Below are 13,414 nucleotides of genomic sequence, written 5' to 3' on the forward strand. Positions count from 1 at the left end.
GTTGCTGCCCGGCGCCTGTGTCCCTCCGGGGGCGGGATGTGCTTGGCGACCCTCCCCCACTGCCACGCAGAGACGCTCATCTCGCCTTCGCCGTACCTCGCCGGGGACCCTTTGGGGGGGCCATACAGCGGCGTGTCCGCCGTCTGTCTCCGCTTTCTCTGTCTTTAATCTGGGGTGAGCGCTGTCATGGCGCAGCGGCGCCTCAGATGGCAGCCTGGTTTGCGGACGGTGGGTGTAACGGTTAAAAATAAAACTCTCCCTCTGGTTTCAGGTGTACCGACTACATCGTGGCCAGTCTTTAATTCTTCATAATAAAGCTTAAGTGGTACGATTCTGCGAACTTAGCCTCAACCCCCCTGATACATTTGTCTAGGTATATTTGTCCCGATCAGTAACACTGTTTGGCATGTTGAAAACACCGCTTTTTGTTATATTTCAATAACGTTTTACGGAATAAAACGATGAAAGAGCGGAGTAATTAACAACCGGTTGTTACTGTCCTGGACTCATATTTTTGCTTACGTTTAGTCATAAAATTAGGCTTCCTCTAAATGCGGGTATGATGATGTCTGGTACCTTTCGGGAAATAGTATCATGCAACTCTTGTCTTTCGGCGCCCTAAATGATTTGCCCTTCGCCGCACGATGGGTGGAGAACATTGGGGCACGAATGTGTTACAAACAAAAGAATAACAGCCATCGGTAATATATCGAAACAAATAGGTGTCATGACAATAAATTTTTATTTGCAGAAATTATATCTGCATACGTTATCTAGCACTTAATTGTGCCGCTGTACAAGTTATTTAACCCGGTGATGTTGCGATGTTATATTTATGGCTTCTGCGGTTATTACAGATGTGCAGTAATTAGCAGCTCTTGCCAGTTATAGTAACGCCACCGATTTTTACCAGATTAACTTGTGGAAATAAGCTTTTTTTTAGGCGGATGAGTTGGCGGACGGCGCGGGTAAGAATGTGCGCAAATGTATAACTCCGTAATACCACCTTAAATGATCGCCGCACGGCCTATTAGGCAGCAGTTTCTTATCGTTCCGCGGTCCACCTTAAGCGCACGATGTGGGCAACGCAGGCGTACAGCGGGTCTTCCGCCTCATTTCCAGCCGGGCTCGGACCGGATCGGAGCGGCGGCGTCACTTCGGAGACGGCGGGACCTGACCGAACCCGCCCAGCACCATGTCCGAACCCAAGTATCGCGACTGGATTCTGGAGACTATCGACTCCCTCCGCTCCAGAAAAGCCCGACCGGACCTGGAAAGGATATGCCGGATGGTTCGGAGGCGGTACGGGTCGGACCCGGACCGGACCCGTTCGGAACTGGAAAAACTGATCCAGGAGCAGACGGTGCTGAAAGTTAGCTACAAGGGCTCGATCTCGTACCGGAACGCTGCCAAGGTGCACAGAAAAAGCCGAAAGAAACCAGAAGCGCTCGGGGAGCGGAGCAAGCATGCCGGCGGCACGCACGGTCCGACGGGCGCCGAGGAGACCGGCTGCTCCACCGAACCCCCCGAGCCGAAGCGTTGCTGTGACCTCCAGCCCAACATCCTGGCCATCCCCGGCCAGAAGGACGGGACGCCAGCGGTGCCGGCTAGCGGAAACGGCTGCCTAGGCTGCGGCGCAGCGGTTTGCAGGAGTCAGGCTCGCTGCGCTGCCGGTGCACCGCGAGACAAGAAGACAGCGCCGGCGGGGGGCAGCGCCACCGCGGCCGCCCGGGACAGATGCACCGGCAGTAGCAATGGAAGTGACGCCCCCGGCAAGATCAGGGCAAGCCGCGGCGTGGAAGGGGGCTCGTCCGGCCAGGGGGGCAGTGCCGACAAGGAAAGAAGAACTTGCACGCTGACAAACAGCAGCCACCTTCTGAGGCGCAAAAAGCAGGCATCACTGAAGCCCAAGCTGCGTGTCGGGAGGAGAGCTACGCCGGATGCCGGCAGCCCCGACCTGGGCGACCGCCTAGTGGCGTCCGTCCGGTCCCTGGCTGAGAAGAACCGGGGTGCAGTCGCCCGGGGTCACCCGCCGCTGGGCTTGAAGGAGATCCTGGGCTTCCTGGGTTCACAGGAGCGCCTGTCGCAGGAGAAGCTGACCCGCAGCAAAGTCAGAGCGGTGCTGGAGAGGGAGGTGGCGAAGGGTCGCCTGCGCAGGACCCGCTTCGGGAACATCACGCTGCCGATGCGCGGCGTGGGGGCGAAGCCGAAGCCCCCCGCCCGGCTGCTGAAGAGCGCGCTACAGGAGCGGCACACGCAGGCGGCCCAAAAGGTGACTTCGCGTCGGCAGTGTGTCCTGCGCCCCGCACGAACACTCCTCTCCCCCTCCTTTGGCGGCGCGGTCGCGCTATATAGGGCTTTGCCCGCCTCTTCGGTTTCGTAATTAGATGCTGTAGAAATGGACATGCAGAACGCAGGGGTGTGGGGAGCCGTGCGCTGCCCCTCGGTCACATGCACAGACTGCGCGGGCCAGGCTGCCCGTTAACGTGTGCACCGTTACTCCCGGTCCGGTGAAAGTTACGCGATCACGGACTCCCCGTGATTCTGCCGCGGACGCGTTTGGAGGAGGGACTGTCGGACCTCAGGAAAGATCGAGAGCGGTGGCGGAAACGGCAAACCCGACTCTGGCTTTGTCTAATCCGCTTAGATCCTCGGTGTTTAACACCCCTCGTGCTGCGCATCCAGTGGCGCGTCTGACTGCGCCCCGGCGCTTTGCTTTCGGTGTATCTCTCTGGCGGAACCGTCATCTTCATGTTTTATTGGCACATAGTAGACAAACCGTGCAAAAAAACAGGGCAAAAATTCGAAATTCTGGAATGGCTTACTTGAAAACTATTTTGAAGCAGCATTATATCTAAAATAATTCACATTTTAAGTTAAGTCAGTGCAATGTTCTGGTGCAGAGAAGGGGATGCCTTTTAGCATATGCCTGTCAGTTCTTCAGCATTTTCACATCTTTCTCCTGCTGTGCCTTGAGGTGGCGCTGAAGGAGGAGGAGCCCATGGAGCTGAACAGCAGTCAGGAGAAACAGGAAGAGGAGGAGGAGGAGCACCGTGAGGAGGCCCAGGTGGGAGGTGACGGTGGCCCTCTGTCACCAGCTGAAGGTGATGGGGGGGCAGCTGTGGGCCCGGCTCTCGGGCCGCCTCAGCCGCCGCACCCCGACGCCACGGCCCACCCCCCAGGGCCCTGCCCAGACACTGCCCCTGTGCAGGTAGAGAGGCCGCCGTCCCTGTGCTCCACACCCCCCCCCAGCTGCACAGCCTCGAAGCAGGAGGAGTACGGCCTGGAAATCTGCCCCAGTGACCTCTGCCCTGGAGAGGAAGCATGCACAGAACCCCCAGCTGACACAGGTACGGGGTGTGTGCCTGTGCCTGTGTCTGTGCCTGTGTCTGTGTCTGTGTGTGAGCCTGTGTCTGTGTCTGTGCCTGTGTCTGTGCCTGTGTCTGTGCCTGTGTCTGTGCCTGTGTCTGTGTGTGAGCAGGGTCTTCAGGTGACATAGGCCAGGTGAGATTCAGGTGAGCCCTCCCATAGCAACAGAAAACAAATTTTGTCAATTCATTGATTTTAAAAATTAAAAACATTTCAGCAGCACGGGGTACCTGGCTGCTGACCAGCTAGCTTGCATCTGTTTCGCAAGAAAAGTACCGAAATAAAACTAGTGTAAATAACTGTTATGAATTAGGTGATCAGTGGTCATTGTTGACACAGCACACGGTGCACCTCAGTAGTGCCTTGCTGGTCGGGGATTTGAACCTGCAGTCTTTCAATCACAAGTGCGCTTCCTTAACCATTAAACCACCACTGCCCACATGGAATGCTACCAGAGGTATTTCTTTTCTTACTCGCTCTTTTGCACCCTCCAATCAAATGGCGCCCTAGGCGATCGCCTACATCACCTATAGGGCAGGCTGACCCTGGGTGTATGAGAGAGAGAGTGAGTCTGCACAGTGAAGCTGTGAGATGTCAGGGCACAGGCTCGTGTTGTATGTGTGCCACATGGTGGCGCTGTGCTGTGTGTGTGTGTGTCCGTTTGTCCTGTGGGGCTTTGTCACATGGAGAGGAGCAACAACATTAACATCATTATCGACTTTGAAAAATCTCGCTCAACTGAAGGACTGATGCAGTGTGACTGATGCAGTGTGGGGTCACCACTGGGCCCCAGAGCAGGGCCCTTAGCCCCAGTCGCTTCAGGGACTCTGTCGACCCTTGTGAAACTTTGTCTCTGGAGTGTCAGCTCACCCTGTGCCTCCCGCTCTACAGATTCAGTGGGTGCTTGGATCTGTATTGAAACCCCCACCTCGGCCTTCTTCCAAACCCCGACCCATCGTTTGGGGTTCTTGCTGGTGCCCATGCACTGATTCGCTGGTGAGCGGACATGGTACCTGTGACTGCCACTGTGTGGTTTGCGTTGTTTATCACAGATGGTCACTCCTGCCCTGTGGATGGAGGCACCGGTCCTCCTGAGAGGGAGAGTAGATGTCAGACATTTCCGGACTTCACAGCAGAACCTAAACTCCTCTTCCTGTGGAGGACAAACACTCAGAGCTCTAGGTTTCTGTCGGTGTTTCCACATCTGTGTTCAGCTGATCCTTGAACATCTTGGAGGGCACTAGTTGACCACATGGCTGTTTTCTACAGGGTTCTTTGCACCACTGTCCTTGAAGGAGTGTCAGAGGTGCTCTGGGGGAGCGTCCTTCCATTCTTCCCGATGAATCAGATTTGATGTAACTGCCTGCTCACACTTCACACTGACCCTTATTTGAGGGCTATTTGTCCCCCTTGCGTCTTGAGCAGATTTCACCTGCGGGATCGTTCCCTTTGCGCCGTCGTTCCCCTGCCTCATGCCCCTCTATCAGGCCTCAGTGTCTCTGTCGTCTGAGGCTGTTCTCCTCACACTGGCAGTGACTTTCTGTCAAACATCCTCATCCTTCCCTGAAAGTCAGACATCTCCTCTTATTGTGGCAGGCATAAAGGCCAGCTGGGTCTGTCCGCGGTGCGCGACGGGTGATATGATGCTAAGCGATGGACCGGTGCAGGCCTGCTGCAGCCCTGCCTCCCCCCATTCGCTCGGCCTGCTGAGCGAGGAGTTACCTGCACATCAGCCCTCTTGGAATATGTGCGAAGAGCTCAACTGTCAAATTCCACATAGAAAGTGTTCTGTGATTTAAACTGTGTTATAGGTTTATTGGTACATATTTTTGTGACTGCAGGTGTGCAGCGACATTAAGGTAATTGTGTGGTTCAGCAGCTTAATCTTCCATGCCTGTGACTGGAAGGTTGCGGGTTCGAGCCCAGCTTAGGCAGAATAGTCACATGTCTGTGGGCCCTTGATGAGGCCCTTAACCCCCCCAGCTGCATGGGCACCGCTGCAGGTGGCTGCCCTTCCCCACAGGGATCAATAAAGTGTATTATTATTGTTATTATAATAGAGAATGCCCATTAGCTGAAGGTTTATCCAGAGAAGGAGATCAATTCATGGATTGTGTTGGAAGCATAGTACGTCACAGGGAAGTGGAGCAGGCTCAGGGCATAGCATGGCCTCCGGTCTTCGTCCACACGTCCGTCTGTAACTCAGGGTGATGGCAAAGGGACAGCAGGGTGACGGAATCTCTCCTCTTCCAACAGGGGACCCCCAAGGTGGCCAGTCGCCACAGCCTGTGTCCCCACTGGCCCCAGGAGAAGAGGAGGGAGCAGAGGGGAGAGTGGAGAGCCCCGTGCAAATGGCTCCAGATGCACAGGTAAGCGCAGCCCGCGGCCCCCTCTCCGGGACATGTGTCACGCCGTCCCACCTGACAGCGCCTCGCTACAGAGACCTTTCCCTGTCTGTTCACCAGGGGGCAGCACTGGCTGATGGAGGAAGCGTCTCCCCACCACGTTCGGCTCAGGCCTGTGAGTCCGGCTCTTATGCCGCTGCCATCCGAGGCGGGGGGGGCATGCGAGTGACGAGCGGGTCAGCATGATCTTCAGCACATGTCGAGTCTCACAGACACCATCTCTGTTCCTCCCAGGTTCCGGATGCAGGGTGGAGACGGGCGTGGCGTCCTGCCTGCTGACCCCCACGGCCTCCCCGCCAGAATCGGGTGCCGTGGAGGAGCGGACCGTCAATGGAGCCGTGTAAGAATGTGGGGATGTGGGTCTGGGGGGCTTGGTAGCTTTGCAAATGAAAACTGTGATCTCCCAGTGGAGGGAAGCCCTCAGAGACCAGCAGCAGCCTCAGCTTCATGCCAACTGCCCTCAGAGACCATCAGCAGCCTCAGCTTCATGCCAACTGCCCTCAGACACCATTAGCACCCTCAGCTTCATGCCAACTGCCCTCAGAGACCATCAGCACCCTCAGCTTCATGCCAACTGCCCTCAGACACCATCAGCAGCCTCAGCTTCATGCCAACTGCCCTCAGACACCATTAGCACCCTCAGCTTCATGCCAACTGCCCTCAGAGACCATTAGCACCCTCAGCTTCATGCCAACTGCCCTCAAACACCATCAGCACCCTCAGCTTCATGCCAACTGCCCTCAGACACCATCAGCAGCCTCAGCTTCATGCCAACTGCCCTCAGAGACCAGCAGCACCCTCAGCTTCATGCCAACTGCCCTCAGACACCATCAGCACCCTCAGCTTCATGCCAACTGCCCTCAGACACCATCAGCACCCTCAGCTTCATGCCAACTGCCCTCAGACACCATCAGCACCCTCAGCTTCATGCCAACTGCCCTCAGACACCATCAGCACCCTCAGCTTCATGCCAACTGCCCTCAGACACCATCAGCACCCTCAGCTTCATGCCAACTGCCCTCAGACACCATCAGCACCCTCAGCTTCATGCCAACTGCCCTCAGACACCATCAGCACCCTCAGCTTCATGCCAACTGCCCTCAGACACCATCAGCACCCTCAGCTTCATGCCAACTGCCCTCAGACACCATCAGCACCCTCAGCTTCATGCCAACTGCCCTCAGACACCATCAGCACCCTCAGCTTCATGCCAACTGCCCTCAGACACCATCAGCACCCTCAGCTTCATGCCAACTGCCCTCAGACACCATCAGCACCCTCAGCTTCATGCCAACTGCCCTCAGACACCATCAGCACCCTCAGCTTCATGCCAACTGCCCTCAGAGACCAGCAGCACCCTCAGCTTCATGCCAACTGCCCTCAGAGACCATCAGCACCCTCAGCTTCATGCCAACTGCCCTCAGAGATGCGTGGTTGGCCTCGTTTGGCCCTCGTGGATACGGGGAGTTTCTGATCTGCAGGTCGAGAGCCTGTGCCATCACCCCCCAGGGCAAACCTGTGCCCGTCACCCCCAGGGCAAACCTGCGCCCGTCACCCCCCAGAGGAAACCTGCAGCCTAACATTACAGTTTCTTCTTTTTATTGCTTAGGCACCATCTTTGAAACTATAGGCTATTTTTGCAAATCTCTACACACTCACCACAAAACCTTTCACCAAATCAGCAAAACATCACTCATCTCAGTTCTTGCAAATCTCTTCAAACTTTTTAAAACATTTTCTCATCAATACAGTGACACAAACCATCATTTAAATTTGCACACGAAGCACCAACTACACACTGATGGTATAAATGACAAACACTTGTGGCTTTAGCTTTTCCTGTGTGCACAGTTTGCAACAAAGTGCTATCACACATGTAGTAAACCTATGGTATACAGGTATTCCTGTGTGTAAAGTATGGATGTGTATTCTGAACATACCACACTTTCAATACAAATAAGGGGATAAACATATTTATTTTTCACGGGGGGAGATTGTCATGAAAAGTGGGGGAACCGTGAGCCAGCTGCAGACCACATCAGTCCGGTGGAAACAAACATTGTCCCAGATAACATAGCTGTGCTGCTCTGGCCCTGGTCATTAGGAATGAGTCTGTTGTGGAGGGTGTCCTGAAAGGTGATAGTGTGTGCAGTGTTGTATGGGACTACGACTGCATGATGGTGAAGGACAGCGAAACAATGTAGCACAGTACGAAAAGATGGGGATCAGCACCATACACTTCCAGATTCAGTACCAATGATAGGATAGCATAGCTTACCTGCATATGTTCATATCTCAGCTGTTTTACATGGTCTGAGTTTCTTTCCAAAGGGATTCTGTACAGCTGCTTCATCCTAATTCTATTGCCTTTCAGTTGACAACAGAGAAGAGAGACTCACTGTTGACATGTTGGAATATGGTGTTATCTGTCATTATGTGCTCCTGAACTTCTCTAAGTCTGATGCAGTTATTTGCAGTGACAATGTGGGTCTCCTGCTCTGGGGTGAACAGTAGGCCTCTTCCACCAGATACTGGTTTTCCTGCAGTTCTGTAATGGATCTTCTCATTATGAAAGTACAGTACATGTTACTCTACCAGTAAGGCTACATTTCTTACAGTAACTTGCTAATTCTCATTTCTGAATGTCCGAGGTGATCCCTGCGACAGTATAGGGCTCAGATTTGGTTGATCCCATTGCGCAGCCTCCCTCATGCTCATCCCATGGTCAACAACATGGTCAAGCACAGTCGCTCTGATTTCTCCCTTCCTCCTCCTCTTCCCCATCCTCTTCTTTCTACTCCTCATCTTCTTACTTCTTCACCTCCTCCTCTTACTGCTTGTCCTCCTCTAGTTCTCACCGCTCTTGCTCCCTGTCCAATGTTGGCCTCCATTACTGTCCAAACCAAACGTTTATTTGTATCCCATTTATAGTGCTCAAGGTCTGATTTTTAAGCAAACTAATTATTTAAGTGTTTTTGCATGTGTCAGTGTGGAAAGGAAATTGGCAAAATACTGTAGGAATGTGGAGACCAATGTTTATAGTCTTCTTAGATGTGTGTCATTAAATTGCAGACTGAGTGTAAAGCAGTGAGTTGTGCTAACACTTTTCCAAAAAGTGTGTTTTAAAATTACAAACGAAGTGTAAAGCAGAGAACGTGCATTTAGTTTGGCAGACTTGGTAAATGCATTGCCTACACATGTTAATGGCTTCAGAGATCGTGCTTCAAGGACCACTGTTGGTGTTTAATCGTTACGAAAAAAAGCTGCAATATGTGTGTGTGTTTTCCATCTCTCCAGCTTAGTGAAGATGGAGAAGAGCTCCCAGAACTTGGTGGAGTGGACTGTGGCGGACGTGGCCAGCTACTTCATTGCCGCTGGCTTTCCGGAACAAGCCGCAGCCTTCAGGATGCAGGTACAGCCTTGCAGTCGGGCCAGAGCGGCAGCGGGAACATGCAGCATGTTTTGTCACACGTGAGATGTCACTTATACGCCAGTAGGGGGAAGAATTAACAGAAAAAACTACAGTGGGTTTTGGTCATTCCTGGTGCCTGGCATTGACTGTTACTGGGGACACTGGAAAGGTACTTTTTATCTGGATATAAATACTTCTGGATGATGTAACACAGAAGGAGCCCATGAAATCAGATCCCGAGGCAGATCCGGTGCCCTTTCGTCCTGTCCGGTCTTCTCTGAATCCTGAACCGGTTCTCCACCAGGGGCTAGATGGCACCTCCCTGGGTGACCCCATGTAAAGTGTCCGGTCCAGGCTGGTGTTGGCCAGATGGAGCGCATGTCCATGTTGTGAATTCATGGCTGTTCCACAAAAGCAGACCAACAGATCGAGGCAGATGGAGACTATAGGTCTCTGGGCCTGAACTCGGGTCTCAGATTTAGGCCGGGTTTATAATGCGTTGGCCAGGTTTGGCTCAGGCTTATTGTAGCATCTTGACTTTATTTGGATTTTGTTGTGTTAATTGTATTCTTTTGAATCAATTCTTTTGAATTGTATTTGCTTTTGAGCATTAGTGTGCAAGATTAGTGCGCCTATGTGGTTGTTATTGATATGTGTTTGAGTTTACGCAGCATCACATTGTAAAAGCTGACGTCTGCGTTAATTTGGGTTGGGAATTCTGTTAATATTCTGGTTTGGGCTGACATTTCAGGCCCGTGCTGGGGGTCTAAGCAGGGCAGGGCAGCCATCTCATCCGTGGGTCACATGCTGGAAATTCTGGTATTCAGAGTCAAACATTAGGTTCCTCCACACGCTGCCCATCCCTCTACGGGAGTCCCACTAACATGTGTGGAGACTCCTCACCTCAGGGTTTGCATGAGTCTTCTGCTGCTAGTGGGAGGTGTAGTCCAAACTTTTCATTGCACCCTGTCTGCTGGTGGTGTGGATGATCCTCTTTGCGTTCACACCCACAGGAAATCGATGGGAAGTCCCTCCTCCTCATGCAGCGCAACGACGTGCTGACCGGACTGTCCATCAGACTGGGCCCCGCCCTCAAGATATACGAGCGACACATAAAGGTGCTGCAGAGGACCCACTTCCAGGATGAGAGCACCCTTTGCTGACCGGACAGGGAGAGACGCGGACAGGGAGAGACGCGGACAGGGAGAGACGCGGACACGCCTGGAGGCGGTACATGGACACACTCACACGGGGGCGTGCGCACACACGTCTCACATGCGAAGGCAGACACATTTACGCATGCGCACACATGCACATGGCAATGCTGGGGGGGGGCCTGCTGGCCCGTGTTCGACCCGGGTCATGGAGCACAAGCCGGCGTGGAACCAGCGGTAGCACATGGTCATGCTTCTGCTCCGGGGAGGTGTGAGTCCACAACCTCACACCAAGTCAGTGCTGCTTCCTTCCTGGGGGGTGCAGTACCCCCGAGTAACCCCCCCCCCCCCCAGTTGTTGTTCCAGCTGCTGACACCAGCAAGCACCTCCTCCTTCCCCATGATTGAGGAATGTTCCACCCCCTTCCAGAACAATCCAGCCCCAACCGCACACCCTGTGGATTATAGCTGACTCATGGAACTGAAAAAAAAACTGTCCATCCAGTTTTATACTAGCGCTGTTTTTATATGCTGACTTTCTGTCTGTGCAGCCTGTAGTTTTGGTAGGGAAGGATGACACGGGGGGGTGGGCAGACATGGTCTTCTGCTTCTCCACAGACATTTTTAGCGGTGTGATGTGCTTTTTAAACTCGTAGTGAGCCTGTTGTTCAGATGAGTGTTGGCATCGCTCACCACTGTGCACCACTGCCTGTGCCTGAAGCGCGGTGAAGTTTCTAGCCTGTCCACCAGGGGGCGAGACCATCAGCATCGGCATCATCACCATCACTTGCCTCCATTGGTAACTGTCAGGTAGAGTCCAGTCAGAGAGTGTTTGGCTGAAAACAGACTGCGTGAAATTGACAGGCCTACATCAAGGCTACCAGAACATAAGGATGCAGTAGCTTCAGGTTTGTGCCCCACTTTATTATAAGGAGCCCAGCAGATGGCGCTCTAGATCTCTGGATTTTATCCATGTAATTTTTTTGTATTTGTGTCACAAGTTTACAAATTGCAGAGTATTGCTTATACTGGAGTCTTCCCCACGTGTTTATATGGAATACATTTAGAGCAGCTTTCCAACACAGCACCCAGCCCGCCTGTGTTGGACGTTCTGTGTGTATGATTGCCTGAGCATTTGGTTCAGGTGTGCTGAGCGCTGGAAGAAGAAACGCTGATTTAGAGGAAATGGAAGGCAGAGCTGTGTGTTTGATGTTGGGGACGTCATCCCTGAAAGCCAAACGTCACCACAAGCCTCACGGAGCTCCTGGTTTGTAGGCAGCTCAGCGTATCAGCGCCACTCTGGCCCAGCGTTTCATCAGCATGGAGCCTCCCGTGTCCCTCAAGGTCAGGTGGCCCCATGACCCATCTACAGTCATTTAGATAACAACATATGCAGCAATAACAAGAATTTGAAATACAAGGTGGGACGTGGGTTTCTCAGTACAGAATTAGACATTCTGATGCAAACGAGGACCAGGTAATGTTGGATGACTTAAGAGTTTTAAGTCAGGCTGGAATCATTTAGTTGGGCTGCACGCTGCTTTCCGCAGTGTCTCTGTGATGTCACAGACGTGACATGGTTATGTCTTTTATGTTCTTTTTGAGCTGTAAATTTTATTTAAGGGAGTCGTTGTCTGTTACAGATCTGACTGTAGCCTCCCACACAGGAACGTGTTCTTGCAGGTGGAATATTGCCCCTTGGTATGAAATGGCACAACATGTTTTCTAACTGGCTTATTCCTCTGTGGTTGTCAAAACAATGTATAGACTGTTGTATTAATCTACATTTTTTTTACAGTCACACTTGAAATTATATTGCTTGTTTTCATTTTTTTAAGGAAATGCTTTTTTGAATAAAATGTATGAAATAAAAATATATATGTAACATTTTGATTTATTACATTATTTGAGTGTCAAGATGCTTCTATCAGAGTGCATAAGTTTCGAGGCTTCAGCTACCATCTGTCGTCATGTTTGTACATGTATGATAGAGAGACTACTGGTTTAGGCAGATCCGAATACCTGTGTTCCCACAAAAATGATTCCTGATGAGGTTACCGGGGAAAACATGGAAAGTCTCACACCACTTATCCTCCCATGTTCTGGTATGGGAGGTAGACAGGGGTGCTATAAGAACAGCAGATGCCTAAATCCCACAAAAGCTAATGACTCCTTGGATGATGGGATAGAGGAGTCCAGTTATCAGGATGAACAGCGGGCTGTTTCCCTTGTTTTTGACATCATTCCTTGGAGATACACCAGCATCTGTCATGGAGGAGCACAGAACTCTCATGGAAATACCCTAGAATCTCTCAGGGAGAAGCGGTACACGTCTCTCAGGGATATACCCAGGAATCTGTCATGGAGAAGCGGTATGCGTCTCAGGGATATACCCAGGAATCTGTCATGGAGAAGCGGTATGCGTCTCTGGGATATACCCAGGAATCTGTCACGGAGAAGCGGTACGCGTCTCTAAGGGATATACCGAGGAATCTGTCGCGGAGAAGCGGTACGCGTCTCTGGGATATACCCAGGAATCTGTCACGGAGAAGCGTCTCACAGCGATATACCCAGGAATCTGTCACGGAGAAGCGGTACGCGTCTCTAAGGGATATACCCAGGATTCTGTCACAGAGAAGCGGTACGCGTCTCTGGGATATACCCAGGAATCTGTCACGGAGAAGTGTCTCACAGGGATATACCCAGGAATCTGTCACAGAGAAGTGGTACGCGTCTCTAAGGGATATACCCAGGATTCTGTCACAGAGAAGCGGTACGCGTCTCTGGGATATACCCAGGAATCTGTCACAGAGAAGCAGTACGCGTCTCTGGGATATACCCAGGAATCTGTCATGGAGAAGCGGTACGCGTCTCTAAGGGATATACCCAGGAATCTGTCACAGAGAAGCGGTACGCGTCTCTGGGATATACCCAGGAATCTGTCACGGAGAAGCGTCTCACTGGGATATACCCCGGAGTCTGTCATGGAGATGCGGTACGCGTCTCAGGGATATACCCAGGAATCTGTCATGGAGAAGCGGTACGCGTCTCTAAGGGATATACCCAGGAATCTGT

The 13,414-nt window shown here is 52.2% G+C and overlaps 1 protein-coding gene across 1 annotated transcript; it reads left to right on the forward strand.

Annotated features, from left to right (window-relative positions):
- Nucleotides 1-6: 6 nt before the first annotated feature.
- Nucleotides 7-12,215, forward strand: LOC111840960 (sterile alpha motif domain-containing protein 1-like). Its single transcript, XM_023806342.2, has 7 exons — nucleotides 7-2,272; nucleotides 2,978-3,350; nucleotides 5,626-5,738; nucleotides 5,835-5,889; nucleotides 6,009-6,114; nucleotides 9,072-9,186; nucleotides 10,200-12,215. Exons 1-7 carry the CDS (start codon nucleotides 1,196-1,198, stop codon nucleotides 10,347-10,349), a joined length of 1,989 nt encoding a protein of 662 aa, XP_023662110.2. The 5' UTR covers nucleotides 7-1,195; the 3' UTR covers nucleotides 10,350-12,215.
- Nucleotides 12,216-13,414: the final 1,199 nt, after the last annotated feature.

Source organism: Paramormyrops kingsleyae, chromosome 5 (genome assembly GCF_048594095.1).
Source record: "Paramormyrops kingsleyae isolate MSU_618 chromosome 5, PKINGS_0.4, whole genome shotgun sequence".
In the NCBI taxonomy this organism is placed as follows: Eukaryota; Metazoa; Chordata; class Actinopteri; order Osteoglossiformes; family Mormyridae; genus Paramormyrops; species Paramormyrops kingsleyae.